The sequence below is a fragment of the Brassica oleracea genome, chromosome C9 (genome assembly GCF_000695525.1).
Source record: "Brassica oleracea var. oleracea cultivar TO1000 chromosome C9, BOL, whole genome shotgun sequence".
NCBI lineage: Eukaryota > Viridiplantae > Streptophyta > Magnoliopsida > Brassicales > Brassicaceae > Brassica > Brassica oleracea.
In genome coordinates this window covers 43494378-43508249 of record NC_027756.1, presented here as the reverse complement: position 1 = coordinate 43508249, position 13872 = coordinate 43494378, and the positions used below count along the sequence as shown (strand labels likewise).

The 13872-nt window shown below is 38.2% G+C and overlaps 2 protein-coding genes across 4 annotated transcripts; both read right to left on the bottom strand.

Moving 5' to 3' along the window:
- Positions 1-1891: 1891 nt before the first annotated feature.
- On the bottom strand, positions 1892-6374 carry LOC106318473 (4-hydroxy-3-methylbut-2-en-1-yl diphosphate synthase (ferredoxin), chloroplastic). Of its 2 annotated transcripts, none has more exons than XM_013756477.1 (20): positions 6166-6374; positions 5652-5872; positions 5422-5579; positions 5213-5319; positions 5011-5111; positions 4850-4926; positions 4651-4770; positions 4338-4568; positions 4140-4256; positions 3982-4056; positions 3835-3912; positions 3679-3738; positions 3540-3602; positions 3311-3455; positions 3102-3240; positions 2932-3009; positions 2692-2851; positions 2508-2606; positions 2295-2399; positions 1892-2207 (listed from the first exon to the last, which is right to left on the bottom strand). In XM_013756477.1, the coding sequence occupies exons 2-20, from the start codon at positions 5842-5844 to the stop codon at positions 2103-2105; spliced, it is 2211 nt and encodes a 736-aa protein (XP_013611931.1). In that variant the 5' UTR covers positions 5845-5872; positions 6166-6374; the 3' UTR covers positions 1892-2102. The 2 variants fall into 2 exon arrangements, with proteins under 2 accessions (XP_013611931.1, XP_013611932.1); XM_013756478.1 differs by lacking the exon at positions 6166-6374 and adding an exon at positions 5941-6115.
- Positions 6375-6848: 474 nt separating this feature from the next.
- On the bottom strand, positions 6849-8520 carry LOC106315963 (yrdC domain-containing protein, mitochondrial). Of its 2 annotated transcripts, XM_013753816.1 has the most exons (5): positions 8346-8520; positions 7811-8051; positions 7557-7732; positions 7181-7472; positions 6849-7085 (listed from the first exon to the last, which is right to left on the bottom strand). In XM_013753816.1, exons 1-5 carry the CDS (start codon positions 8419-8421, stop codon positions 7022-7024), a joined length of 849 nt encoding a protein of 282 aa, XP_013609270.1. In that variant the 5' UTR covers positions 8422-8520; the 3' UTR covers positions 6849-7021. The 2 variants fall into 2 exon arrangements, with proteins under 2 accessions (XP_013609270.1, XP_013609271.1); XM_013753817.1 differs by lacking the exon at positions 6849-7085 and having other exon boundaries at positions 7198-7486; positions 8346-8511.
- Between the last annotated feature and the right edge of the window lie 5352 nt (positions 8521-13872).

Below are 13872 nucleotides of genomic sequence, written 5' to 3'. Positions count from 1 at the left end.
TACCGAGTTCAGAAGAATCATAGGATGTTTGAGGTATCTGCTTCACACAAGACCCGACTTGTGTTACGCAGTAGGTGTTCTTAGCCGATACATGCACAATCCGAGAGACTCTCACAGACAAGCCATCAAGCACATACTACGGTATGTGAAAGGAACAACAAACTTCGGTCTGTTTTTCAAGAGAGATGGGTCAAGGAGTGTCGTTGGTTATAGTGAGAGCAGTCAAAACATTTATCTCGATGACGGGAGGAGCACGTCAGGACATGCATTCTACTACGGTTCATCACTGATCACTTGGACATCGCAGAAGCAGCAACCGGTTGCATTGTGATCATGCGAAGCAGAGTTCATGGCAGCAACAGAAGCAGCGAAGCAAGCTATATGGATCAAGGAACTGTTGAATGAGATACTAAGCAAAGAAGGTGAGAAGGTCAAGCTTAGGATCGACAACAAATCAGTCATTGCTCTAACCAAGAATCCAATTTTCCATGGAAGGAGTAAGCATGTACTCACATGCATTCTACTACGGTTCATCACTGATCACTTGGACATCGCAGAAACAACAGACAATTGCATTGTCATCATGCGAAGCAGAATTCATGGCAGCAACAGAAGCAGCGAAGCAAGCTATATGGATCAAGGAACTGTTGAATGAGATACTAAGCAAAGAAGGTGAGAAGGTCAAGCTTAGGATCGACAACAAATCAGTCATTGCTCTAACCAAGAATCCAATTTTCCATGGAAGGAGTAAGCATGTACTCAAGAAGTATCACTTCATTCGTGAGTGTGTGGAGAACGTGCAGCTCGAAGTGGAGCATGTGCTGGGTGTTGAGCAGAAGGCCGACATCCTTACCAAGCCATTAGCAAGGATTATGTTCAAGCAAATGAGGAGCTTAATCGGAGTTCAAGAAATTGATCTCCCTAATTCAAGTTAGAATCAAGGGGGTGAATGTTGGATAATTCCAACCTTGTGGAAACTTAACATATTATTAGATGTTTAATATGTTAAGATAAACACAATAAGAAAACCTAGATATAGGAAAATAAAGTTTCTATTTAGGTTAGGTTTGTGTTTTTCATATCCCACATGTTAAAGAAAATTGTCTTTCATATAAATATAGGTCTAATGGAGAGGTGTTCCATATGATCTAAGAGAAACATATTGAGAGCTTTAGTTTTGAATAGTTTCTAAAGCTAATAAAAAAAGTTGTTTTTATAACTCTTTGTGTTTCTAAGAGATTTGAGTTTCTACAAAAAGTTTTATCATTTAACTAATAACAACAACACTGTATAGTATTGTGTCATGGTCACAAACCTAATACAATTTTCTTGAATTCAACTGAATAAAAAAAAACAGGAAATGATGTATTGGACGGACCGTGCCGCTTGAGGGGAACGTGCAAACAGGACAGCGACTGCGACGTTCATTAATCATTGCCATCGAAACACCGACCCCTCTATGGCGGCCACTGCCTCTTGGGTAGACCCACTGGTCCCGGTTGCTGCTGCCTTTTTGATTAATCTGATTTTTTTTTTAACTCTCCATGATCAAATTTTTTTTTTTTTAGCAAAAGACAAAAGTAGCATGATCAAATAAGTTCTTAATTTATTTACGTTCCAACTCCAAATAAAGTGAAGAATAAAAGAAGCGATTTTGTGTTTCTTATAACTTGATTCTCCAAATAAAGTGAAGAATAAAAGAAGCGATTTTGTGTTTCTTATAACTTGATTTTTTTTGTTTGTTTACTGCACAGACACTTGTATCAATCATGTCATAGTAGTTTATTTTTCGATTGTAAGAGAATGGCTATTATTAGTGAACAACTATATAATTTGTATTTATATTTTTTTTTGTTATTTCCATCACAGGCCAAAAGAAAAAGCTAGCAACTTCTGCCAACTAGCTTGTGTTGTATTATTTGAACTCAGAACTACTATCAGCTTAGAGAAGATTTGGCCACTGTTTAATATGATGCATTACACAACAAATAGGTATATGTATATACATACATACATACACATACTATCTTCTTCTTTCCCTCTCAAATTTCAGAAAATAACGATCCATTTATCCATCTTTGCCATTGGAACTAACAATGAATCTACTCATCAGCAACCGGTGGGTCGACCCAACGACCATGTTCTTTGATCAGACCGATTAGAGCATCAGTTGCCTCCGACATGGCAATCCCACGCTTGACCACCGTCTGTCCACAGAAATTTAAAAACTGTATATATAAAAACACATTCTACTTCAAAAGACCAAGAAGCTCGAGACTAAAGGTAGTCGTCACCTTTCCAACGTAAAGGTCGATTTTCCCGGGAGAACCGCCTACATAACCGAAATCAGCATCAGCCATTTCTCCAGGTCCATTCACAATGCAACCCATTATTGCAATCTGCACCATTTTCCAAAACTCCATTCGTTTACACAATCCAACAACCAGAAAGAAAAACATTTTCTTGAAACACAAAAAGAAACAAAGGTTTTGTTTTTTTTTACTAACCGAAACGCCAGGCAAATGCGAAGTCTTTTCTCTGATCTCAGCGCTGATTTCTTGCAAGTCGAACAGAGTTCTTCCACAAGACGGGCACGATACGTATTCCTGCAACAAACAATTCACTGTGACTACTTTTTCATTCTAAGGAAGGGTTTGAGAATAATAGAGATTCGTTTGTGCTTATATATACCGTCTTGGTGTTACGCATCCTGCAGCCTTGTAACAAGTTGAAAGAAGTGTTCCTAAGAAACTCGAAGTCTTGATCAGGTGCTTCTAGCATTACACCATCTCCAAGTCCATCCACTAGAAGTGCCCCAGCGTATGTCCCTGCGTGGATCACCAACTCGTCCCTGCATTGTTGCGCAACAAGAAAGAAACCATCATACCGTATATCAAAGTTCTGAGGAGAGGGTTTCAGTCGCTATCTTACCTGTGAATCCCTGTTGGGAAGTTAATGTGGTGAATGACGGGAAAATTAACTGAATTCTCGGATAGGAACTCGAATAGTCTACAAATCAAAGACAAGAAGAGTATCAGTTAGCTCATAACTTTGAGCTCATCAAAAGATTGTATGGCGAGAATTTTTTATTATATTATTACCTCCGAGCTGCATGTACTCTGCTAACATTGTCTTCATTGAAGGGTACATCATGTAGAATCATCGTAGCATCGATGTTCTTGAGTACTTCAAGCTCCCCGTATGGCTCATCACCTCGTACAGAGACAACCAAGCGTGTACCTGAAATAACCGATGCTAAGAAAACCCGAAAAAAGCTGGTTTTTGTCAGGAAAGTTTTTATCCGAGTCACCTTCAGGGAGAAGCTTGTAAGCACCACCAGATAGTTCCTTGAGGTTGACAAGAACCATTGCATTGGGCAATGGCTTTGTGAGCTGCTCTGATAAAGGTGCTATGACTCCCATACTTACATCGATCAACCGTTTAAGAGCCAAACGCTGTAAACATAACTCAATGTTTTACTTTCAGTCAATATAAGATCTTTAGAGAAAACGATATGGAGAAGCAAGGGTGATTCTTACAGCCACGTGATCATCTATAGGTGGTAGCTCTCTAAGTAAGATGGAATCAACCGTTGCCAGATCCTACACAAGCATTACTCGATAAGTAAAAGAATCAGGATGCGTCTCTCATGAAGATAAAATGAACCATACATCCCACCTTGAATGGCATGCCAACGACAAGCTTTGTAGCAAGCGATCTGTAGAGGAGTTCAGGTGCCTGGAAAGAAGTGAAAGGAAAGACAATGATACGTTCTACATTTTGCGCTATATAAATGTAGAAGAAGAAGAGAAGAGTGTTTATAAATGCTCTCACCTTTAGTTGATCTAGAGAAACCGTCATCAGAACAGAACCATCACGGTGAAGTACGTTTCTGTAATCAACCTCTTCTCCCTACAATTTTCCAGGAAGAATCATTGATAACATTTTTTATTAATTCCCCTCAAAATGTACAGTCTTTACCTCTTTCTGAACAGGTAGATCACCAGTCCTACGCTGAAAATCAAAGTAATGCCTATGCTTCTCTTCAAACGGTGCCTAATACACACAAAAGAGTTGCATTAGCCACAGTGAAGTGTAAACTATAGTAGAGAAGCATCTAAAGAAGAAATCATTCATACAACGCCTTGTTGAAGCTCAGCAGCTTTTGTTCCGAGGTTGGCCAATCGCTTACACGGATCAATCTCCTCTTCTGGTGGCTCAGTCAGCGAAACTCTTATTGTGTCACCTAGTCCATCCTGCAAGTACAACAACCATCACGTTATGTGAATGATCACAAGTAAAAATGTCTTTCTCTTATGTTATGTAATGTGAGGTACCTGAAGAAGCGTTCCAATCCCAATAGCAGATTTCATCCGTCCGTCTTCACCTTCACCTGCTTCAGTGACTCCCAAATGCAGAGGATAATCCCATCCATGAACATACATCTCCGCCACGAGCAAACGGTAGGCCTGGACCATGATCACCGGGTTGCTAGCTTTCATCGAGAAAACGAAGTTGTGGTAGTCTAGTTTCCGACATATCCGTGCAAACTCAAACGCTGATTCAACCTGGCCGTGACAAAAAAACTCATCAAATCAGACAAACATTACAAGTGGTAAAGAAGAGAAAACAGTTTCAAAGGCTTCTCACCATTCCTCGTGGAGAGTCACCATAATAGCTCATGATGCGGTCAGAAAGACTTCCGTGATTTGTCCCTATACGCATTGCCCTCCCATACTCTTTGCATTTCTCAACTAAAGGAGTGAAGACCTAAGGGAGAAAACGAGGGTTTAGACTCTGATTAATACTTTACAAGAAAAAGTGACACAAATGCTTTTTTAAATTCTACCTGCTCGATATGCTGAAGTTCTTTCTGGTATTCATCTTCTGTGTACTCTATCGTCTCAAACTGTGCCCGTCTGTCCGCTACAGTGGCAAGAACAAATCATTCGTACTTGAGATGAAGAAACAACTGAGAGAGACGAAAAAAAAAAGAAGAAGAAAGTGTACCAAAGTTTCCGGGGTTGACGCGGATCTTGTCAAAGCATTCAGCTACACGCAAGGCTACAGAAGGAGCAAAATGAATGTCCGCCACAAGGGGGATGTTATAACTGTAACACACACACACACGTAAAAAAAAAACAGTTCAGTTTCATACTACTCAAAACACCCACAAAACATAGCAGAATACTCGGTATGGGTATAAACTTACTTAAGCTGAACAAGTTTGTCTTTGATTTCAAAGCATGCGTCTGCCTCTTTCTTCCCTTGAACAGTGATCCTCACAATGTCAGCTCCTTTATCAGCTATTCTCATAACCTACAACAAGAGAACCAAGGTCTGTCAATGGAACAACACAACTCAAGTATCTGATGCATATGCATTCAGTAGAGAGAGAGAGAGAGAGAGAGATTCAAAAACCTCTTCAACGGTTGCAGCAATATCCTTTGTATCGGATGTAGTCATGGTTTGGATCCTTATGGGATGCTCGCTTCCAAGTGCGACGTCTCCAACCATAACAGTACAAGTCTTCCTTCTCACCGTCTTATGCAATGACTGGCAGTACTTCTGTCTTGGCACTACAAAACCCCACATAACATACAGAATCAAGCACTCTATAAGTGTGAATAATGCATCTGTTATGAAAATACCTAAGAGAGGGCTTCCTTCTGAAGCAGGTTGAAGCTCGGCTAGATCAGAGCCTTGATTCGAACTCCGGATCACTGAAACTCTTCTCCTAGCAGATCTTAAGCTCCTCACAATATTCATGCTTTTACCAAACCCGAGTTTCGAATCCGAGATGTTGACCCCGGAGAACGGAGCTGGCAATACCCCAGTCGCCATATTTTTTCCCCACCGAGTCAAAAAGTAACTGCATAATAGACACAGAACAAAATCAGCTGTGATTAGAAAACACACATCTATTCAACTCTTCCTTACACCAAGTTTAGTCACAAAAGGAAGATCAATTCATTTATCTCGGTGAATCAACTTTCTTTTTGCTTCAATTCTGAAATCTGAATCTGAATCAGAAATCCAAAAGTAAAGACTAAATTTTTAAGTTTCAGAGAAACCAATTCTCATAAAAGAATAATACTTTACTTCGTTTTCTCGACACCCATGAACTTCTGAGAAAAGTTTGCACAAGGGATGAAGAAACAGTACCTGAAGGCAGGCGCGAGGCAAGAACACGCAACTGAGAAACCAACCACAAGGAATCAAAAATAAAGAGAAGAGGGAATGTTCGAGAGACCAAGAAACTAGTGGTGAGAAGAGTTTGAGAGGGATTGATTGATCTTCATTATTGTCAAATAACACTCTGTGGATAAACGTTTTTTAGACCCAACCCAAGCCGAGAAAAAAACAGAGCACAGACATGTGGAAACTAAAATGTTTTTAAATTGTAAACTGATGCCTTGTATTATCTTTTCTTCAACTTTCAGCCCGTAATTAAAACATGTAATCTTTTTTTTTCTTTTATAGTTTTCATAAAAAAAAATCCTCAGTGAATTTAATTTACACGTTTTAAATTTCCTATTAGTTTTTTCTTAAACAAATTGGAAATTATTCATACAAGATTACCAACTATTTCTAGACAAATACTACATGATTTTTTCCCCAAAGATGTACCTAACATCCCATAACTTCTTCATCTTCCACATGGACCAATAAAAATTTTTAGTGAAAATTATGAAACAGTCCACAAATTCCTTTAAATTACAAATGCTGACTATTAAAACTAGAGTTTGCACATGCTCAAAATCAACAATCTTCTCATATTACAAATGTATCTGATAACCTATAACCTATAACCTATAACCGATGTTCAAAAAATGTTTAGACGGTAATTAGGCATTTTATACGAGATTATTGATTAGACGAGCAACTAGACCAACTTTTAGAACACTGTTTATAACATATGATCAAACCAATACAACCAATAGCAAAGATCGAGCAAGGAGACATAGCAAAACCTTCAAATTCTTTAAAGTCAGATCAAAGCTTAACCAGCTTTCTTCTGTTAACAGTCTTCTTCTTCTTCAAGCAAATACATCTCAAGAATCGCCACTGTTGCTTCCTTAGCGCTGAATCAACAACAACAAAGAACAACACTCTTCTTAAGTATCATCTCACAAAGACTCAAGCATTGATCAACAAAACATCTCTCAATGACACATACCTTCCAGGTCTAATGATCTTATACTTGCCAACTTTACTCAAATCAACTATCGTTGACCCCGCACGACCCGACGGAAGCAAACCACCATCATAGACAAAAGCACAGTGCTGCCAAAGATTCTCGAAATCATTCACGCAAACGCTGCTTCTATCACCGCTTAGATTAGCACTCGTAAGAGCCAAAACACTCCCCGAACCTCTCGATACTTCTCTGATGAATTCACTATCGGGAACACGTACTCCAATGGTATCTATCCCAGGGTTTAACGACTTTTCAAGAATACTTGACTCACCTGTTTTGAAAACACTACAAGAACATTCTCACATAAAAGAGATCATATCGAAGCAACCACAGTTGAGAAGAAGAAGATGCAAACCTCGTTGAAGGACGAGAGTGACTGGACCGGGCAAGAGCGAGTCGAGTAAACCATGAGGTAAGTGGTTTGTTGTAGCGACTCTCTTGATATCTGATACGTCTCCTACGCAGATGGCTAACGGGCTTGTGAGCTTCCGGCCTTTGATCTCATAGATTCGGTTAACAGCTTCTAAAGAACTGTTTCATGTTTATACAACCACAGTTTAGTTTGGTTAAATGTAAAGCTTATTCAGCTAATCTTTGTTTGAACATTACCAAGCATCACAGGCGAATCCGTAAAGGGTATCGGTAGGCACAGCGATAACTTTCTCGGATTTGATTGCTTCTATAGCTTCTTGTGCATAGGCTTCAGTTGCGGGATGAACTATACATGAATTGGTCACTACAGAGAGTTCTGCTCTCTGCAAACTCCAAACCTTATTCTTCTGCAATCCCAATCTCAATCTTCTACTGTGGTTAGCAGTTGCAAAGAATCTTAACTCGGAGATGACAGCTCCTGATACACGTGAGAAGAGAATGCTCATTAGCTTTCATCTTCCACTGACCATAACAGTTCACATATTGGATTCAGACACGAAAGTTCCTATATAACTCTTAGAGATAATGAACACGAAGGTTTCCGACAAAAGAGGAGATTTTCAAGTAGAAATTACGAACGAAGAGAAGCCCAGAAACATACGTTTCACATTGATAGTATCCAATCTTATCGGAAAACTAACGAACAAGCAATACACGAAACCAGGATGAGGTCACAGGAAGGAAACAAGTGAAACGGATTGAAAAAGACAACCTTTACGCAGGAGAGAATGAGACGGCACCGGTAAGATTCCGGGGAGTTTCTCGGCGAGCCTTGTGGAGAAGTTCATCGCTGTACTCTTTCACGTCGACGTTCACCGCCGTCCCGTCGAAAAAAGGGCAAAGATTTTGCCAAAGTCAGAGGAACAGAGAAGATGAATCTTTCCTCCGTATTGGCACGTGATTGTCTCGTGACCTTTTGTCAATTTCATTTTTTTTTTCTTAGTCAACATATTATTAATCCGGATATTGACCAAAAAAATATTAATCCGGATATTAAGAAATTTAAATTACAGAATTATTCAAAAATAAATTCAAAATTAATTAACAAAATTTGATCTAAGGAAAATTTTACTTTTGCACTTTTGTTAGTACCATTATTCAATTTTATCATCCATTAAATAACATTTTCATAAATATAACATTCATTAATGAATAAATAACATAAGTGCCTCCTAAATAAACCAGATCTAACAGAGAAAGGGAAATAGATAAGGTTTGGGGGTTCTCACAACAAATCATTATACTTTCTCGGCGAAGAGATTGACGGTGACGGTGACTCTCACGACATCCACTCTCACGACGACGACGAAAAAATGTCTTCTCTCTCACGAGTCACGACGTCTCTCTGGAAAGAGCATCCAGTGACGACGAATCCAAGATCATTTCTCTCAGGCGACAATAACAATCACACTACATGATTCAAAATATCATCTCAAAAATGTCGTCTTCTCTTTACGATTCTCCTCTTCATGATTCTCCTCTTCGCGATTTTCCTCTTCACGATTCTCAACAAGTAAGTTCCTAAATTTGAGTATCTTTTTGTTTGTTTCAAGTCATTTGTTGAATTTGTTATTTCTGTTATAAGAAAATAGAAGAAATTGGTTGAGGATTGTCATGTCCCTAGTTAGACCTAAGAGAAAGAGTATCGATAGTGAACATTGAGTTTTTGAAAAATTATAACTCTTTATAAATGTTGGTTTCAAGTCTTTTTTAGATGCGTGAACTCGAGAAGTGTTGTCTTGTATGGCAGTTAGATCTAAGAAAAAGATTATCGATAGTGAACATTGAGTTTGTTTGAAAAATTATAAGCCTTTATAAATGTGGGTTTCAAGTAATTATAAGATGCGTGAACTCAAGAAGTGTTGTCTTGTATTGCAGTTGGATATCAACGAGTTTTGCACAACCTTGAGATTGCCTGGGAGGGTTTATGAAGCTGGAGAACCACCAGATAATCCCAAAGCGATAATCCATCACTCAAAGATTGATTATGTCGAGAAGGTAGAAGATACATTGGGAGCATTTTGAAGCTGGTTAAAAGGAGTGGGTTCAATTTCAAAAGAGTTGTTCCATTTTCTAATGCAGGGAAGAGTATTGACGCAAGGAGAGGATCTCTGGTTTACTTTCTCGGACCAGCCTATGAGGTTTTCACAAAGGGAATTTCATCTGACAATAGGCTTACGTTGTGAGAAAGATCAAACAATAACAGAGCCGCAGTTCAAAATAATGAAGAAGCCATACCTTTGGATGTTGGGCAAGGGTTATAAATTTACAGTGAGAACGTTGTATGAAATGTTTAAAGAGAAAGCACGAAGCATGCCAACACTAGAAAGAGTATCCCTTGGAACAACAATAATCACAGAAGCGGTAATTATGGCAGAAAACCCGAGTTCTAAAATTTCGAAAGATAGGTTGCTGCATTATATGAACTATCGCTTACCCAAGGTGGCTTGGGGTAAAACTTCTTATAACATCTTGATGAGAAGTGTAAAAAGTTTGAGTGCAAGTTCCCGGACAGGAGATTGTTATGAAGTGAAGGGTTTTGCGCTAGCCATAAATTTGTGGGCAATGTCATCAGTGCATGTGCTTGGTATATCTTTGGGAAAACCATGCGAGACATCCTCTTCTTCATAACCGTTGTGTCTACATTGGGACTCAACAAGCACTCCGAAAATAACTGAAGTGTTAGAGCTGGAGAAGATAAACAATGTGAGTTTTTATAAACATCTATAAATATATTCGTGTGTTTATAAAAGATGGTAAATGTGACATGTGTTTATAAAATATTGTAAATGTAGTTTTATAGGGACTTATAAATTTATATATATGAGGTTTACATAGATTTGTTTTATTTATTCTACCGGTTGAGGTTATTAACACAGTGATTGGATTGGCTGAGGAATACAAACATTTGGTGGGGGCAACACATAGTGACGATGCTGACTTTGACAGTGTTGTGAAACTAGTTCAACAAGGATACAAAATGTAGAGAAGCGATTGGGAGCAAGGTTTTGTGGATGTTTTTGTTGCAAGAGAAGATATAGGTCAACAACGCAAGACAAAAGACAAATATGCAGAGCATGATGAAGATCTGAACCATAGTGAAGACGAAGAGGAAAAGAAAGATGAAGAGTATCTAAAGGATAAGGAGCAAAGAAAAGATAAAGATCATTTCATGTCTAACATCGAGAAACTTGATAAGCTAATCCAAATGGTTCTTAATTTGGATAAGCGAGTAGTGGTGATCCAGAATGTTTTAGGAATTGAGGTAACCAATTGAATTTTACCAAGTACTTATAAAATTTCACGTGTTATTTCTCTCTAACGATTTCACTTGTTTTTTTGAAGTTTAATGACGGTTCACCAAACAAAGAAGATTGTGATAATGGAGTTAGTTCTGGTGATAGAAGAAGTGCACAAGATTATGAAAATGAAGAATATGCAATTGATGAAGAAGCAAAATCTGGTGATAAAAAAAAATGCACAAGATGATGGAAATGAAGAAAATACAATTGCTGAAGAAGCAAACTCTGGTGATGGAAAAAGTGCACCAGATGATGAAAATGAAGAAGAGATATGTGATGAAGAAGCAAACTCTGGTGATGGAAGAAGTGCACTAGCTGATGAAAATGAAGAAGAGATATGTGATGAAGAAGCAAAATCTGGTACAGAGCATCTAAGGGAAGAAGAGAATATTATTGGGAGAAATGAGACTACATAGAAAATCACTCAAGACGAAGACACATAAAACTTGAAGCAGAAAGTTGCTTGAAACAAACGTCGCAGGTATGAATCTAAAATATGATATAAAGGTTTATATAAAACTGGTTTTTTACCTCTTGTAAAATCAATCGAGTTTAGGATGTATAAAAGCGTATTTAAAAGTTATAAAGACTTACAAATCTATGAAAATTAATTTATAAAGGTCTATAACTAATATAGAAAGCTTATAAATTGGTTTACAATATTTATATACTAAAATAATGATATGTAAACACCAATACTAGAAAACGTGTTATGCGTAACAAGAATGTGATATCGTCTAGTGGTAAGTTGAGGTGCCTTTAGACTTCAGTTTCGTCTGAATCCCGGGTTCGAACCAGTATCTCAACAATTGATCTGTTTTTTATCATTTAACAAAGCGATGACAAAACAGTAAATTTAACTCTTCCCCCGCCACGTCTTCATCCTCTTCCCCGACACGTTTGTTTTGCTTTCTTTTTTTTCTATCCTTTCTTCATCCTTTTCTATGTCCGTAAATTCCAAGCAGAAGAATCAACACTTAACGATCTTCCCCATTTTGAATCATTATCGTGGCAAAGGTAATTGAGTTTTATCTTCAATTTTGAATCAACACTCTAAATAGAATTGAATTTTTGTTTGGAACCTAATTGATTGACCTAAAATCTCAATCTGTTTCAGTTTCAGTTTCAATTCAACTTGAATCGATTTTGGCAAAAGGTAATTCAATTACATTCTTTGTATACTCTTTTGTCTTTTTATATTCAATTTAGATCAAATTGAATTTTCTCTTTGCTACGCTCCAAAGCGAATTGAATTTTTGTATGGAACCTAATTGATTTATCTAAAATATCAATTTGTTTCAGTTTGTTGGATGCATGTCGTTCATTTGATATTTATTCAACTTCTTTCTTTCTTTTCTTGATTTTTGTTTTTTTTTGTGCTCTGCATTTCCGATTTCGTTTTCAGGAGTAACCAAAGATGAACAATTTGAAGAAAAAAAAGAAAACTTTTGTCCATTGCCAAAGGCTGTGAAGTAGAAGTCTCTCTTAAAGAAGATGGGTTCAAAGGTTCTTGGTTTAGAGCTATCCTCGAGCAAAATCCGACGAGAGTGAAAGGGGAAAAGCTTCAGGTTTGTTACAAAACTTTGCTCAACGAAGACAGCGTAAATCCTTGCAAGGAAACAATTGAAAGATGTTTTATTCGGCCGGTCCCGCCAGAGTGTCTGAATGAAGGTGTCGTATTCAAGGAAGGGTCGGTGGCGGATGCTTATTTTAGTGATGGTTGGTGGACTGGTGTTATCATAGTTGAAAGGCCAGTTGGTAGTTTTTTGGTTTACTTTGATGATCCACCAGACATAATGAGACTCAACAGAAGCCAACTGAGACCTCATGCTGATTGGACCGACTCTGAATGGGTCAAAAGCAAAAACAAGGTATTGTTTTCTTTGTATGTTTAAGTTCTAAAATTTTGAATTGTTGAGGGCTTTAGCTTATATATGATTGTTTTGGAATTGAAGGTATTGAATCAACACATGTTTAGAACAGGGAAGTTGGTGGAAATAACCCGTAAAATTAGTGAAAGTGAAGATATTTGGGTCCAAGCATTAGTAATTACAAAGATTCAAGGGGGTGGTAGAAGAAAATTTATGATCAAAAGATGTACAAGCTCACAGAATTTGAGTGATGAAGTGGAAGGAAAACATACAATAGTTGATATTTGCAAAATCAGGTCATCTCCTCCTCGAAATCTTTGTGCACAGTACAGTCTGGACGACTTTGTTGAAGTGTTTGTTACACATGGGTAGCGCAAAGCTCGAGTGACGAAAATTCTCATTTGCAACCATTACAAAGTGTATATCGAGGCCACAAAAGAGGATGCGGTTTTAATTTACACTGAGATTAGGCTGTCAATGGAGTGGCTAGGTGGTGGTAGCTGGATTCGCGCACATAAGGTATTTTCTCACACATAAGTTGTATTCAATTTTGGTGTAATTAAAAACCTTCCTTCACCATTTTTCAGAGAGAATTTGAAAATAATGTTGCCACACCAATCAGATCCGCTCAAGAGAGTCCTAGTAACACACTTGTTTTAGAATCCAATGAAGATGATACGGTGAATGATGATGCCCCCAAAATCACATCCTCTCTAGATAGCCATGATATCTTGCATATTTACATTGTTTTATCCATTCACCCATGTGCATTTTGATCATATAGACTAGGATTTAGCCATGTTTAGGTTGAATTTTGCATACATGAGTCTTTATCAGATATTGGAGTACCGCATGGAGTTCTTGGAGGCATTTGGGTGCATTTGGAGCTCAAAAGAAGTGTTTAAAGCGATCAACGGACGAGCAGCGCACCAGAGCGACATCACCGGAGCGACGCCGTGAAGTCGCTGTGACACACATCCCGTAGCGATCCAGCCAAAGCGACATGGAGAGGTCGCTCACGTTTCTATCGTGAGACACCCCTTCTCAGAGCGACTTGCCAGAGCGA